The sequence below is a fragment of the Diadema antillarum genome, unplaced genomic scaffold, assembly GCF_040938485.1.
Source record: "Diadema antillarum isolate AM-2024a unplaced genomic scaffold, OU_Dant_1.0 seq00000100_RagTag, whole genome shotgun sequence".
Taxonomy (NCBI): domain Eukaryota; kingdom Metazoa; phylum Echinodermata; class Echinoidea; order Diadematoida; family Diadematidae; genus Diadema; species Diadema antillarum.
Window position 1 is genome coordinate 817,348 of NW_027271188.1, and position 17,311 is coordinate 834,658.

At 37.6% G+C, this 17,311-nt stretch overlaps 1 protein-coding gene across 1 annotated transcript; it reads left to right on the top strand.

Moving 5' to 3' along the window:
- Nucleotides 1-546: 546 nt before the first annotated feature.
- Nucleotides 547-12,941, top strand: LOC139726804 (serine/threonine-protein phosphatase 5-like). Its single transcript, XM_071637795.1, has 10 exons — nucleotides 547-676; nucleotides 2,319-2,488; nucleotides 3,052-3,123; nucleotides 3,619-3,763; nucleotides 4,570-4,691; nucleotides 5,262-5,426; nucleotides 5,799-5,904; nucleotides 6,788-6,930; nucleotides 8,575-8,662; nucleotides 12,718-12,941. The coding sequence occupies exons 1-10, from the start codon at nucleotides 547-549 to the stop codon at nucleotides 12,939-12,941; spliced, it is 1,365 nt and encodes a 454-aa protein (XP_071493896.1).
- Nucleotides 12,942-17,311: the final 4,370 nt, after the last annotated feature.

Below are 17,311 nucleotides of genomic sequence, written 5' to 3' on the forward strand. Positions count from 1 at the left end.
ACCTCTGACCAATCAGAATCGAGGTTTCATCAAATGAGGCATAAAAGTGTATAAGTAAAACTTTTGACGGCATCTTTGACCAATCATATCTAGGATTCATAAAAATGAGATAGGCCTAAAAAAAAAGTTTTATCTCTAGCTGTACTTTGCAAATTGGAAATAAAAAACGGTCGGATACCAGCAGGAAGTAGTACATCTTGTCTTTTTCCTACGAGCTACAAGAACCCTTCCCCCCCCCAAAAAAAAAAAAAGAAAAAAGAAAAAAAAAAGAAAAAAGAAAAAAAAGAAAAATAAATAAACAAAAAATAGATAAATAAAAATAAATAAAAAAATGAATAAATAAAATGAATAAATAAAATGATGATAATGCAAATCCGGTAATTCTGCAGGGATCCAAACTGATCGCAAACTGGCCGCAAGCAATACCCAGGGTGAAAGGGACTCTTTGGACGTGTTGTGGAAGTGAACAGTAGTACGCCCTCTCAACGAATAAACATGTAATTTCCGCATATCACGTGGGATCAGTAAATTGTACAAGTATTTACCATGGCCGAGTCCGGCGATTCCACAACAACGGGAGTAATTCCCAACATCAAAATCGATGAAGCCACCATCAGTGAGGACGATAAACAGAAGGCAGAAGCACTTAAGGATAAGGCCAACACGTTTTTCAAGGGTAACTAAATTATTTTTGCTCTTAATACTACGTATCACTGAAATGCTGTTAATTGTGCATGTTACTGCCATTCGATTTCCTAAATCTTGCTAGAGAAAGTGAGGCACGACATACAATTTTAAGCGTGCACGGGACTAGGCGAAATTGCATCATAGCCAGCATCAGCACTTTATCCCGTCATCTCTAACATTAGTTTAAGTTATAGTTAAGATGGTTATAACGCAGTCAAACATATTAGATCTCTATTGTACGTGGTGATTTTGCTTGGGTTGTAAGAATTCGCACTGAAAAAAAAAAAACAAAACTTTCATATTTTCCACAAAAATTTAATCCTGAAAGAAGCTGAAATTTTAGATCCAAACTAGAATTCTTGAATCTTGTGAATGTGATCATGGTGATACTGATATATTCAGGGATAAATTTACCTGTGAATGTCATGACCAGGCTCCATGATGATCCATCTATCTCCAATTATTGTATGACTCAAAATTAAATCATTTCTTACTAGGGTATGTCTTGGCATAAACTTGGTTTGTCATCCAAAATCTCATCAGTGATTAGAAGACTAGAACTATTGACAGAAAGTTCCTTCTCATGCAATTCCAATGGCTTCTAGCTTGTTCTTGTGACATATTCTGAGTCACACTTGCACTTTGGTGCAAACGTTCATAGTTAATTACTTTAAAAAAAAATGTATTTAGTCATCTCCTGCCCAATTTCTCTGTCAAGTATATAGTATACTTTGCTTCACTGCACTGTTGTTTGCTTTCAATGATTAAAGACCATTTTAAAGTCTAGTATGACTCTATCCCACTGTAGATTTACTATGCATGGCATGTCACAAGCTATGTATTAGTATTATGAAGATCATTCAATCAAGGTTCTAGTTTTGAGAATTCTACTTCAGTATTTACTAGTGGGATTAAAAAGACAACAACAACAATTCTGTTATATTTTTTGTTATTTATCAGATGATTGAAGAAGACTGGAGCTTGGTAAATAGCATTTACAAGACTTAAATGTAATTTGTGCTCTGTAAAAACTTTTTATTACCTCCGCCAAGGGAGGAGGTTATGTTTTCGTTACCGTTGGTTTGTTTGTTCGTTTGTTCGTTTGTAATAGTTTGTCCGTTTGCAAAATAACTAAAAAAATTAGTTAACAGATTGGGATGAAACTTGCAGGAAAGGTTGAGAATGACACTAGTAACAAACGATTAACATTTGGTAGTGATCCGAGAATTTTTAGGGAATTTATGAAGGATTTTTGATATTTTGGCAGGTAGGGTCAATGAACTTGGGAGTTCAGGCTGCGCGTATTTAAGATTTGCATGAGCGCACTAAAGTGCGTGCTCTAGTTTCTGCTAGGGCGAGGCGCGTTGCAGCTGAGGATTTATGACGTAACAAAGGCTTCTATATTGGGAAATCGGGCAGCTTTCGGCACACAATGCTATAAGTACGTATGGGTGGAAATCACTGATATCTCTATGGAAGAACAAGATCAGTGGTGGAAATGAGCTGCATGCTTGGTGGAGGTCTGCGCTCTTAGAGTGCTTCTCTAGTTGTTATTGTGTCTGTATGTAATTTGTGCTCTGTTAAAACTGTTTATTGTTATTGTATCTGTTCTCATTCCTTTCCTTTTGCAGCACAAGACTTCCAGGAAGCCATTACCTTCTACACAGAAGCTATTGAGATAAATCCATCTGTAGCAGCTTACTATGGCAACAGAAGCTTTGCTTATCTCAGGACGGAATGTTTTGGCTCTGCCCTTGAGGATGCCAGTAAAGCTCTGGAGCTGGACAAATCATACATCAAGGTGCTTCAAAGTTCTAGAAACTTCTGGGCCTATCTTTTGTTACTATTATATTTTTCATTTTAAACAATTCAGAGAGCATATGTGTAACCTTGTCTATGCATGTTGCAGAACTGCATAGTTGCAGTGGTACAAAAGTGTTATTTAGAGTTCTTCATGTTCTGCAAGTGCATTAGCCTACCACAGTTTTTATCAAGTTCTGACGTAAGTTCTATTCCACAATGCAAAAAGTTGATTTTTGTCTTGTTTTTTTTTTTTGGGGGGGGGGGGAAGGGGCTGTTTTTAGATTTTTAAGGATATCCTTTTTAACTAAAATAGCTTGAAGCCTTGCTTCATGTACACCTTCGTAAAAAAAAAAAAATGTCATTGTTTAGATAACTGACTTAATTTTCATGCTTTAAGAGCTTTACTTGAAACATGTTGCATCTTTTATTCATGTGAAAAAAGTGTGTAGTTCCTTATAAGGGTTGTAGGTCTCCACATATGTTGAGACCTTTAAAAAGAATGGAGGTATAATAATCTGGCATGACAATTTTACATGGGTTTGTAAATTGACTTTAATACAGGGCTACTACCGGAGAGCAACAGCCAACATGGCTCTTGGAAAGCTTAAGATAGCACTCAAAGACTACGAAACGGTAAGAATTTTCATTTTGCTTTCAGACATTTTCCTCTCATCACCACATTTCTGTATGAAGAAAATAAGATATTTTTTTAAACATATGATTTCAAGTAAAATTCAAGTGAGGAACAAGTAGAGTAGAAATAACATTTTAATGTGTACCAGTTATTTTGAAATTAAACGGTAATACTCTGTGCATCATGCATGCTTTTATGTGACACACAAATCTCTGAAATATCTATCCAACTTGGCATGAATTCTGATAATAGGGGACATTTTTGAACAGTGAAAGAAAAAATCAATTTACCTCATGACTGCTGTTCAAAGAGGTACTAAGGTTACAAATTTTGAAAAAAAAAAGAAGAAGATGAAAATGATTTCTTATAGTAAGTAATAATGTCTTCTTTGGAGTAGTCAATCAGTAGTCTGATACTCTTCCCATGAAAATCATTATTTCTTCATTCAAGGAACATTCTGCATTCATTTTACCCTTCTATCTTTCACCTGGAAGGTTGTCAAGTACCGGCCAAATGACAAGGACGCCCGGACCAAGTATACCGAATGCAACAAGCTTGTAAAGCAGATGGCCTTTGAGAGAGCCATTCGGGTTGATGAGAAGAAATCTATCTTGGACGCAATTAACCTGGATAACATGAGTGAGTTCATGAAGGTTAACTATACATGCATTTCTGGAAGTGGGTATATCATTGTCAAATGAAATGATAGTGCATTGAACAACATACTTTGTGCAAGTGACATTGTCAACACATTGAGACAATTTTGCTTTGGTTACATTCTTCATTTTTCAGTGGATAACCCTATTTTGATTTGTAATTTTCGGTATGGGTGGTAGATAATCAAAACAAACTTGAAGGAAGATCCTTATTTCTCTTTCAGGAAGAGGAACGAAAAGAAATAAAAATAGCAACTATTGAGAATTCAAGCAGAGATTCCATTCCTCTTGTTTGTTTTTAATTCATAGTTTTGTGATTTATATTGGTTTCTTTATTTTAAATCAAATCAATGTATACCAACTGTTGCAATCAGCTGTAAGCTGTGTTTCAGGTCTGTATAGTGCAGCACAGTTTATGCAGTTTGTGAAGAAATACTACAATGTATACAAAAATTAAGATATTGTGAATAAGATTCTTTTTTAAAAACATAGTGCAAAGTGGTGAAAATTTATAACTGTATTGTATGAGGGGAACAAAAAGAAAATACTAGTATAGCAGTTAAGAGATAAGGTAAAACTAAATAATCAGATAGGAATGTAAAAGAGGCAGGAGTTAAAAGAATTGTGTCAGGGGACAAAATTTGGTAGACTTTAGGATAGCGGCTTGCAAAATAGAAACAAGATTTTCTTCCTGGAAGAAGAATGATTACACAAAGTAGATATGTGTTGGCTAGGCTTGATGTTATTTTCGTATGTTCAAGGACATTAATGGTATTGTGTGTCTTCCAGTCATTGAAGATGAGTACACAGGTCCTGCACTGGAGAATGACAAAGTGACAAAAGATTTCATGGTGCAACTGTTGGATCACTTCAAGAATCAGAAAATACTACACAGGAGATATGCCTACACAGTAAGTCATATAGCAAGTAAATGAACACACATATTTAGTCTTTTATTAGTCTTTTATTCAGTGTTTTCCTTTTTTCCTTTGCAATATCAAATGCTTTCACTATTCAGATATATTAGTTGTGTCTTTGTTTGTTTGTTTTCAGTAGAGTTCCACCTGTATCTTACCTGTACTTCAGGATCTTTGCGATTTTCTGTTTCTGTCTACATGTTTTCTGATTTAGGCCTTTTGGTCACACATGCAAACCATATTTCACCTTCTATTTTGGATGATGGTCCCTTTTCAGGACAGAAACCATGACATAGAATGAAAAAAAAAAACCCCAAAAACTGACAACTTCCTCAGATGAGGGTGCTTTACAAAAATCTGAATAGAAATATTAGGATGAGACTTGATGTCATATCTTTGTACTCAAATTGTAGTGATAGAAATGATGGCAACAAATTGTTATTGTGATAATGATGATAAAGATCGTAATAGATGTGGTAGTATTCATTTTATGTTCTCTGTGATATTTGTGCAACATCTCTTGACTCAAATATACAATCAAGATTATTTATTTTCTCTCACCAGATATTAATGCAAATCCTAGATGTGTTCAAGAAGTTACCATCTCTGTGTGACATCACTGTACCAGAAGGAAGCAAGTTCACGATATGTGGCGACATCCATGGCCAGTTCTACGATCTCCTCAATATATTTGAGATCAATGGATTGCCTTCACAAGACAATCCATACGTATCCTTTCTCAAGGTTTGATCAGGATATGCATGTGGCTCATAACTGGATGTACTCATAATGAGGTCTTGGATCAAGACTAACTGAATCTAGGCAAGAGTTTTCTTATTGTGACCATTTGCCTACTGCACTCCAGATATCAATGACAGTATGTTTTGTTTTAATACCATTATACTAGATGTACCAAGTTCTGAAGGTACACAGAAAAAAAGTGGAACTGGAAGTATTCCATAACAAGGCTTCAGCATGATTGTAATGTTGATACTAAATAAGCAAGACCTGCATCACCACCAGTGGATTTTGTTTCGACCAATAGTATAGAAAGTTTAATAGTCATTCTGCTGCAAACATTTCTTAACCCGAAACACACAGCTTTTCAATGGGGACTTTGTCGACAGGGGATCCTTTTCTGTAGAAGTAATTTTCACATTATTTGGTTTCAAGCTGCTGTATCCAGATCACTTTCACCTATCAAGAGGTAAGTCACTGACTCTTACTGTGAGAAAAAATACACCCTGCCTAAAGGTTGCAGATTAACCCATTATAGACTAGTCCCGAGTATACTATGGCAGGTGTCCACGGAAAATGCGTGTTGTAGCAAAATCAGCCCATCCTCAATGGGTTAATGAGCCACTTATAGTTATTACAGCATCACCAAAGGAGGCTCTAGAAGAAACACCTGCATATTACAAAGTGAGAGATGAATTAGTGGCAATGATGTGATATCTGTGAATGTGGCAGAATTTCTTCACGTGGTGAGCTTACTGGAGTTATATCATTCGAACAAAGGTGTCTCTTTCTTTCATCTTATTGTATTTCAAGGTTTTCTCATTTCGAGACATATACCTGGTTAAATGTACTGGTATTAGTGATTGATTCATATTATGGTGAAAGTATAGGAATGTACAACAATCAAGTACGTCTCTGCCATTTTCTCGAATTATGGGCATTTTTGCAGTTGGAGACTGATTTGCATGTAAAGTAGTGCATATATGTATGAAAACACATTTGGACGAAAATCCAAGGGAAAGGGGAAAAAAAATTAATGCATTCAGATCACATTGAAGCAAATTGCGTAGGAGGAATGGTATGGAACTTTGAAGTTTGTATTTCGTAGGTCTTTTCATAACTCCAAGATAAATAGCAAGATGAGACAGCAATCCTATACATGTTTCTAATGGAATTGATTGGTGAAAGCATTTGCTGCTTTTGTCCTAACAATATTAATATCGTGCAAGTTTGAGGTCTTGAGTTGATCTAGACTGAAACTGGTGAGAAATATTGTGGGTTAAAGTTTGTGGAAGTTCCAAAAATTTGTTGAAAGAGAGCTGCTCTGTTTGTTACCGACTTCTTGGATGCAGGAAATCATGAGAGTGATACCATGAACCAGATGTACGGTTTCTATGGTGAAGTTAAGTCAAAGTACACGCCCGTGATGGCGGAGCTGTTCACTGAGGTGTACAACTGGCTGCCGCTGGCACAACTCATCAACAACAAAGTCCTGGTGAGAGATTAATTCCCCTGTTCATGACTGATTTCTGCCCATACCATGGACATCTTATGTAGCATAGGTGCTGGTGCTGATGATAGGGTCACACACAACCACTGTCTATAGGAAACTGAGTTTCCCGCGGACACAGAGATGAGTGATGAATAGCAGAATAATATATATATGCAGAATTTAAAAAGTATTGAAATTTCATTTGAACTATTACGAATCTTATACTATGCATCTCAGCAGCTTCATGTTCTATTGCTTCACTTTTTTGAATATCATCAAATGAGGCTCCTATCTTATTACAGTTAAACTCGCATAAGTCGATCTTCTCGGGACTGAGCAAAACACATCGACTTAGGCGATTTTCGACTTGTGCGTAAGTTGAAAAAAATCGACTTAACAACAGTTACACCACACGTACATTATGTATAAATGTACATGTATGTTGTCTACTCTGGAGCCGAGAGCTGGAGAGGTGTGCAGCAGCACGGGTCGCCCGGCAGGGCCGCGGCTAACTTTGCATGGACAGTGCATTAGTATTGGCACAGGTCTGATTACTTTACACCCTTGTTAAACCTTGGGGAAGTGAATATGAACGATATTTGAGCAGTGATTGATTCCAGTTTACCATACCGTGGTTTGAAATGCGTGTAGAGGTGTAATTCTGATTTACCCGTGCCCGTAACTGCCCCCCTACCCTCCGCTTTGAAAACTCTGCAGCTTCGTCCATCCACTGCACAGCGCAGACTGCATTAAACATATACAGACTATACACAGCCCAGTCACTGCGCTGTACGCACAACTACAGTTTACACAGCCCAGTCGCTGTACGTACGTAGTGCTAGCACGACAGGGCTGTACCAGCGGACCTCCAAACACGAAGAGAGTTCAACAATCGCATGCGATCGCTTTGAATTTTGATACTTTAGATCATTTTTTGTCACCTGTCTGGTCGGGCTAGTTCTTATGTAAACAAAAACTGAGTCTCTTGATTTTGACAGTGATTTATTGCACAATAAAATCTTATTCGACTTAGGCACAGTGAATTTAATGGTTTTTCCGTGAAAGTGTTCTTGGAATTTCATTGACTTAGGCGAGTATTCGACTTTAAAAATTCGACTTGTGAGTGAATTAATACACGTAACTCAATGGGGAAAAATCAGGACTTTTTAAAATCATCGACTTGCGCGATTATTCGACGTATGCGATGTCGACTTAGGCGAGTTTAACTGTATTATTATTATTTTATTTTATTTTTTTAGCATGAAAGTGCAACATTTCAGTGACTAATCTTGACAATGTTGCTGGATCTTGAAAACAGACCCCTGCATAGACTTGTAAAGAGGAAATAAATGCATAGTGCTGTAACAAAAATAAACATACAACTCAAGCTGTAATGCAGCATTTACTAGTAGGTGAGTTCTATTTCATGAGTACTTTCAAATAAACACATGGTGGGCATTTTGTGGAGCAGTTGCTTAAATGCAGTGTCCTATTTCATTTGTTTGTTTGTTTGGTTTTTTTTGGGGGGTAGAGTAGATTGAGGAGGGAGATACCCTTGAAAATTTTAGCATGACAATTTCATCCTCAGTTTAAATCAGAAGTTAATGATTTGTATTACATTCCATAATACATTGTATTTGGTTGCAGGTTATGCATGGTGGATTATTCAGCCAGGATGATGTCACATTAGATGACCTTCGAGCCATCAAGCGGAATATGCAGCCCCCAGAATCAGGTAAAACACCTTACGCAGCAAAATGTGTCTTTTTTAGGCATGCTTGTTACGTTGTGTCTGAGCATTTTAATCATTATCAGTACCCACCTAGGTCATTTGAGACCTCATTGATGCTGTGTTTATGGATTGCAGGAGTCACTCCGAGAGTAGGATATGTTATTTGACCCTTCTTTGCAACGACTCCTTGCCCAGAACTGTCACAAATCATCACAAGCATTTTGTCCCCATTCTGAAAGAGAGTCACAAATGCATATATACAGGGCTCCACACTAACTTTTATTTTTGATGGCCCGATCGGGCCACCAAAATCATTGATTTTTATTTTCTGGTGGCCCGAAAGTAAAATCTGGTGGCCCGAAAAGAAAATCAAGAAAAACATAAGAAAAACTAAATCGGTCCTACTAAACATAGAAAAATAAATATTAAGTATTACTGTAGTGATACAGGTATCCATGTCTAAAATAAATGAATAGAAAATTCAATCGGCTTACCGTTATTCTGAGTTCTAAGATTTAGCAAATAGGCTTATAGATTGTTATAAAAGTTGATGCCTATGGTGGTCAAAACTTCCGTTTGAAATGAGAAAGTGGGAGCATTTGCAGACATTTGTAAACATCCGACATTTGTTTTAGCATTGTAAAGAGCCGAAAGTAACCGTTATTCATTTCTGATTATAAAAGCAATCATCCAACATTTACTAGTATTTTAACACCTTACGGAGTGTAATGTTACCGTTAATCATTTTCAAATGTAAAAGCAAACAACCGACATTCATTTTAGCATCTTACGGAGCTGAATGTTATCCTTATTCATTTCCGAACGTGAAAGCAAACATCCGTTATCTATGTTAGCATCTAACAGATCCGATTGATACTGTTAATCATTTCCAAATGTAAAGCAACAATCTGTTATTTATTTTAGCATCATATGGAGCAGAATATTACCGTTATTCATTTCCAACTGTAAAAGCAAACATCCGACATTTATTTCATTATCGTACGGGGTACAGAGCCGAATGTTACTGCTGTTCACTTCCGAAAGTGAAATGAATCATCTGACAAATATTTTAGCATCATACGGAGCCGAATGTTAATGTTTTTCATTTTTGAACGTCTTTTGAACAAGGCAGCCATCAGACATTTACTTTACCATCAAATGCAACTGAATGTTACTGTTATTATTTATTTCAAAATGTAATAGCAAATATCCGACAGTTATTGTCCCTGCCGAACGAGTTCGAGCAGGGGACTATGAAACGGGCTCCGTACATGTGTGTGTCTGTGCATCCGTCCGTGCGTCCGTCCATACGTCCGTGCGTCCGTCCGTGCGTCCGTCCGTGTGTGCGTCCGTGTGTGATCAAAATGTTCAATTTGCTACTTCTCTGTCATTTATGAGCCAATTTTGATTCTGTTTGCTTTATATGATAGCACTACATGGGAGCTTTGAAACTTCTACACAGAATTTCAGTTGTGACCTTTGACCTTGACCTTTGACCTATATTGTACATTTTGCTACAAAATGCTACTCCTTCGCCATTTCTAACCCGATTTTGATTCCGTTTGCTTTATGTGATGGCACTAGGTGAGGGCTTCAAAAGTTTTACACAGAATTTTGACCTTTGACTTCTTTGACCTTTGACCTTGATTTTTGACCTATATTGTACATTTTGCTACAAAATGCTACTTCTTCGCCATTTCTAACCCGATTTCGATTCTGTTTGCTTTATATGATGGCACTAGGTGAGGGCTTCAAAACTTCTGCACAGAATTTTGACTTTTGACTTCTTTGACCTTTGACCTTGATTTTTGACCTATATTGTACATTTTGCTGCAAAATGCTACTCCTTCGCCATTTCTAACCCGATTTCGATTCCGTTTGCTTTATGTGATGGCACTAGGTGAGGGCTTCAAAACTTCTACACAGAATGTTGACCTTTGACTTCTTTGACCTTTGACCTTGATTTTTGACCTAGCTTGTACATTTTGCTACAAAATGCTACTCCTTCGCCATTTCTAACCCGATTTCGATTCCGTTTGCTTTATGTGATGGCACTAGGTGAGGGCTTCAAAACTTCTACACAGAATTTTGACTTTTGACTTCTTTGACCTTTGACCTTGATTGTTGACTTATATTGCACATTTTGCTACAAAATGCTACTTCCGACGGGGACATATATTACGCACCGCGTAATTTCTACTTTTCCTTGTTTTAGCATCATATGGAGCAGAATGTTACTGCTATTCACTTCCAAACGTAAAAGCAATCATCTGACATTTATTTTGGCATCTTCCGGAGCCGAATGTTATTGCTATTTATACTTTTGAAAGTAAAGGCAAACATCCAACATTTATTTAATCATCGAACGGAGTTGAATATTATTGTTATTCATTTCCGAACGTCCAAGGAATCATTCGACATTTATTTTAGCATCTTCCGTAGCTGAATGTTATTGCTATTTACTTTCGAACGTAAAAGCGAACATCCGGCATTTATCTTATCATCGTACGGAGTTGAATATTATTGTTATTCATTTCCGAACGTCAAAGCAAATATCCGACATTCATTTTAGCATCTTCCGGAGCTGAATGTTATTGCTATTTACATTCGAACATAAAAGAAAACATCAGACATTTATTTTATCATCGTAGGGCGTTGAATATTATTGTTATTCATTTCCGAAAGTCAAAGGGATCATTCGACGTTTATTTTAGCATCTTCCGGAGCTGAATGTTAATGCTATTTACTTTCGAACGTAAAAGCAAACATCCGGCTTTATCATCGTACGGAGTTGAATACTATTGTTATTCATTTCCGAACGCCAAAGCAAACATTCGACATTTATTTTAGCATCTTCCGGAGCTGAATGTTATTGCTATTTACTTTCGAACTTAAAAAGCAAACATCCGGCATTTATTTTATCATCGTTTGGGGTTGAATACTATTGTTATTCATTTCCGAACGTCAAAGCAAACATCAAACATTAATTTTACCATCGAACGCAGCTGAATGTTACTGTTATTCATTTCGAAATTTCAAAGCAAACATCCGACAGTTATTTTAGCATCGTGCGGAGCAGAATATTTCTGCTATTCACTTCCGAATGTAAAAGCAATCATCTGACATTTATTTTAGCATCTTCCGGAGCCGAATGTTATTGTTATTTACTTTCGAAAGTACCAGCAAACATCAAACATTTATCTAATCATCGAACGGAGTTGGATATTATTGTTATTCATTTCCAAACGTCAAAGGGATCATTCGGCATTTACTTTAGCATCTTTCGGAGCGGAATGTTATTACTATGTACTTTCGAACGTAAAAGCAAACATCCGGCATTTATTTTGTCATCGTACGGAGTTGAATATTATTATTATTCATTTCCGAACGTCAAAGCAAACATTCAACATTTATTTCAGCATCTTCCAGAGCCGAATGTCATCCTTATTCATTTCCGAACGCAAAATCAAATGTCTGACATTAATTCTAGCACCGTAATACGGAGCTGAATCTTACCGTTATTCATATCCAAAAGTATAAGCAAATATCCGACATTTATTTTAGTATCATACGGAGTCAAATATTACCGTTATTCATTTCCAAAATTAAAAGCAAACATCTGACCTTTATTTTAGCATCTTATGGAGCCGATTGTTACAGCTGTTCATTTCCAAAAGACCGCTGTTCATTTCCAAAAGTAAAGGCAAACATCCGACGTTTTGGTGGCCCGATCGGGCCACCAAAATCTTCATTTCTGAAATTTTGGTGGCCCGACATGCGTTTTTGGTGGCCCCAGGCCACCGGGCCACCGTTAGTGTCGAGCCCTGATTTATAGATCGCTATGCTGTTATAAGGCCAAATGTAACAGATTTTAATGAAAATTTGATCCCTTCACCCAATCGCCAGGAGTCTAGTGTTCATAATGTAGTGTTCCCAAGAATGGTTGTTTCATATTTGAAAGCAGTGTGTTTTAGTTCGTTATTTTACTGATGATGCCTTTTGTATGCATGCAGCATTGAGCCTCTCCCGAAACTGAAAAGCACTGGTTGTGATTTCAGGACCGATGTGTGAGCTGCTGTGGTCGGACCCCCAGCTGCGGCCGGGCCGATCCCCGAGCAAACGGGGGGTGGGGATCCAGTTTGGGCCGGACATCACCAAGAGGTTTCTGGAGAAGAACAGCCTTGAGTACATTGTCCGCAGCCATGAGGTCAAGAATGAGGGCTATGAGGTCACCCATGATGGCAAGTGCATCACCGTCTTCTCGGCTCCAAACTATTGGTGAGTCTTGTACAGTCGTCTCCTGTTATAACAAATGCTTCGGGATTGGCCGTTTTCTTTTGTTATTTTGAAATTTTGTTATAACCAAACAAATGAAGTATATGCAGCTACATATATAATAATTTTGGGACCTGAATTTTTACTTTGTTGTTACAGGAATTTCATTACATCCATGTTTATTATAACAGGTCCTGGAGTGCACTGTAGTACATCCTCTTTCCACTGAAATGAATTGGAGTAAACACAAGAAGCGAATCCTGTGATCACGATCAGGGGTGGGGGCAGGGGAATAAACTTTACAATCATTTGCTGTATGTGACAGTGTTCTGCTAGTATACCTTGCCTCAGAGAGTTGATTTTATTGTAGAAAAATTATTTCTCACAAAACATCAATTATTAGCCATTCTATGTTTTCAGTCTTACATGAAGATAACGTCCTAACGCGTAAAAGCATCAAATGAAACATTAAATTTGTTTTCTTCATTACTTTCACATCAGACTCGGATTGACCATAGAGCAAGTGTTACGGCGTGACATTGATTCTATAATTGTATACCTGGATTTTAAATCTATCTTTCATTATTTTGTTATGCCATTTTCACAGTGACCAAATAGGCAATAAAGGGGCTTTCATCAATCTTGGCTCAGATCTCAAACCCAATTTCAGGACGTACGAAGCAGTGGTGAGTATTTGCAGCAAATCGTAGTGATGATGTGTAGTGTAAAATCAGTGTTACTGACCTCCTGTTTGTGGCGGCTCATACAGCGGCCAATAGAAGCCCATCTGCTTGAAATCATGGCATTACTTACTATTGTTTGGTTGCTGCATCTCTATTGAGTCAAATAAGTTCATATTATGTTGTCAATATTTTACTGCAGTGTTTTGTGGTCTCAAACTGTACATAGTCGTGCAAGGTGTCACATACTTTGCTTAGTTTTGCAAAGAGCCTACTTACATGTGCTATGCCTATTAAGAAAGATTATGTAATATGGAGTATCACATAGCTTTTTTTATGGAAGAGCAAATGTTGCCTCTGGAACTCTAATGCAGTCTTCTATATTGTGCATCATGACTGTCTTGTATTTAATTTGCATTCATATGTGTGTCAAAGTGAAATAGTATGGTTTGGAGGAATTAATGGAACATTGATAGCTGCATGAAAGTAGTTGGGAGAAATCCTCCCCCTTTAAAAGCTGTGCATAGTCATACATTGAGTTTTCTTTTTAGCTGAACTCTCATGCAAAGAATCTGTGTAGAATCACATACAAGTAATGCAGTCAGAATGAGGAGCCGTTGGACGTCAGTTATACCCTTGATCTTGACATATCTGTAGGCATGAGACTTCTGTCATGTTGCCTAGCCCTCCACAGAGCACTTAGATATCTAGGTCATGTGGTTGCTTTGTTTTTGACAAGCATCAGTTGCTTCTATGATGGCCGCAGAAAATGAATCTAAAGTCAACAAGAGTGTGGGATCTTTTAGAGGGATCGTATAGTTTTGGTCGAGACCTAATTTCGGGTTTCTAACTTTTTTTGGTGAGATAATGAGAAACCTCTTATGAAATATGAAAGAGCTTGTGATTCCATGAGGAATTCATCGTTTATTTGATGAAAATTGGTTTTGAAATGGCTGAGATATCCATAACAGTGCGATTCTGATAAAGCGTGGAACCCACACTTTTTACGATCGCTTTGTTTTACTTTGTTTTTGGATGTTTCAGTCATTCCAAACCCAATTTTCATCAAATAAATTTTGAATTCCTCTTAGAATGGTATGCTCTGTGCTATTTCATAAGTGTTTCCTTGGTATCTCGCAAAAAGTTAAAAGCCCAATTCTCATCTCCACCAATAGGCCTACTGTACCATCCTTTTAAGTATCCCTTTAAGTAAGTCACAGAGCAGTTATTGTTTGTTCTGTTGTCCAGCGATAATACTGACTGGTGTCTTTCTTTTTCCTGTTTGTCCGCAGCCTCATCCCAATGTGAGACCGATGGCGTATGCCAACTCCATGTTTGGATTCATGTGATGAAGGCTATAACCAGAGGTTCAGGACTATAATAGCTGAACGTTTGCGTCTGCATGTATGTGGGTGTGTGAGAGGGGTGTATGCATGTCTATGTGTGTGTGTGTGTGTGTGTATGTGTGTGTGTTTGTTGTATGCAAGCGTGACTGTGAACGTGCCTACCAGTGTATGTGATTATATTCAGTGTGCGTCTTTGTTTCCAAACTCAGTGTGTCAGCGGCCATGCTTTGCTCGGCTGGCTGTCCGCCCGTCTGCACTGAGGAAATGCTGACGACCCTCCTGTGATATATATAGATGAAAGTCTGCCAGTTGCAGCTTGTACATGATGTTTGTGGATGTTATGATCAGATGATGAGTTTTGTGTTGTTCATTGAGGGCCTTGAGCTGTTCAGACAGTGCTATTGAAGTTGGGAAGATTTTGCTGGCCACCATATTGATGTATTGTATAGAGGGTGGGAAGCAAAGTGAAAATGTCCAGACGATGTGCGCTCAAAAAATAAGTTTGCTCCAAAGAGATCTCTGTGAAGCATCATAGAGCTGGAAGCTGCTGTCTGCATGTAATAGGGTTGCTGGTGGTCTGCCACAGTAATCAACGCACTGTACCTTGGCATTTTTGGGTATCTAGTTTTCATGTGGCGACATCAGATATTTATACCCAAAATGCACATATGCACACATGAACATACACACACAGAATAAATAGGTGTCCTCATCTAAAGTGTGACTGGAAAGTAGTGTAACAATTTGTCTGCAAAAACATATGCAAGTAATGGAATGGCCAGTTTTATTGTTTTTCCTCAAAACTGGAAGACAGTTTGTGTCGAGATAGATATTCACCATTCTAAATAACTGAGGGCATTAACCTATAAAACTAATGTGAAAAGTGAAATGCTAAAGATGATGTCTGCTACTGTAATACAACTACACCTTCTTTGTATGTTGTATCAGACTCCACTCACTCTACAAGATAGAGTTACACAACTATGCATTGTCACTTCCATTTTTTTCCTGGGACTGAGGCAAAATCTGGAGTAGTAGTGTGCCACGTTCGCACGTCCGAATCAGTCGACGGTATGCCAAGTTCGCATATTCTGCTAAAACGCACAAACCCGCCCTAACCAATCAATAAATTGCCAAATGCCACAGTACGATGAAAGAATAATATTTCTTGTGATCGTAATGCTGTCACATGTAGCTGGCATTTTATGTGGCGATTGATCATCATGCGGTGTTCCTTGTTGGATTTGTGAGTAAATTTTCAGTTTCTGTCACTTATGTGCAAAATCATGCCTCTACAATAATCCAGCTACTGGTCATTTGACACAAAAACACTCACAGATTTGTCATACAATTTATATCATGTGGAGCTTGGCATTTTCTCTGCAACTTTGCTCATTACATGTCCAGTGTATCAAAAATCTATAAAAGTTTTCCCTAAGCACGACAACATTGCTGTCTCAGAATAATGTGTCACACGGGGTTTACAGCATGGCACATAAAGAGTTGAAACTGTATCTCCAGGGAAGATCGGTCCCTCCAGATATCAGAGTGAATGAATGACATAAAGACTCACATACTGTAAAAGTGGATATTTTCGCGCGACTAATTTTTTAGGATCTGTGGGGTAAGGAGAGTTTTGCATGTTTTTAATTCCGCGGAATCAAGACATCAACTACTGGAACATATGGCAAGCAAAAATATTCACGTTGCGGGTTGCGCGAAATGCGCGAAAATTTCAACACCGCGAAAATTTCCACTTTTACAGTAGTGTCGAACCTATGTATAGATCAGAACACCATGAAAATGTCTGGGTTGGGACCAAAATAGAAACTAAAATAAGTGCAAATTTAAAGAAATACTTTTGTGGCTCACTCGAAATTCTGTGTTCATCCTGATCAAGCTAACGGGTTTGATGCTGGGAAAGAAACTGCCATTGAGAAACTGAAGTTTGTGTATCCTCCTCTCCTTAAAGGACAAGTTCACCTTCATAAACATGTGGGTTGAGAAAATGCAACAATATTAGTAGAACACATCAGTGAAAGTTTGAGGAAAATTGGACAATCGATGCAGAAATTATGAATTTTTTAAATTTTTGTGTTGGAACCGCTGGATGAGGAGACTACTACAGCTTCTGAGTCATATGCGTACAACAGTATAAAGAAAATGTAAAAGAAAATTCAACATATTTTCACTTTTTTCGCATAATAAAAGAGCACTTGACATGCCTCTTTCTAAAGGCAGGGGGAATAATATTACCCATAACATTTGTCGGTAACAAGTCAGGGGAATGTGTACTTTTTTCAAAAGATGGAATTTTGTGAAATTCTCTTTATGTTTTCCTTATTTTGTTG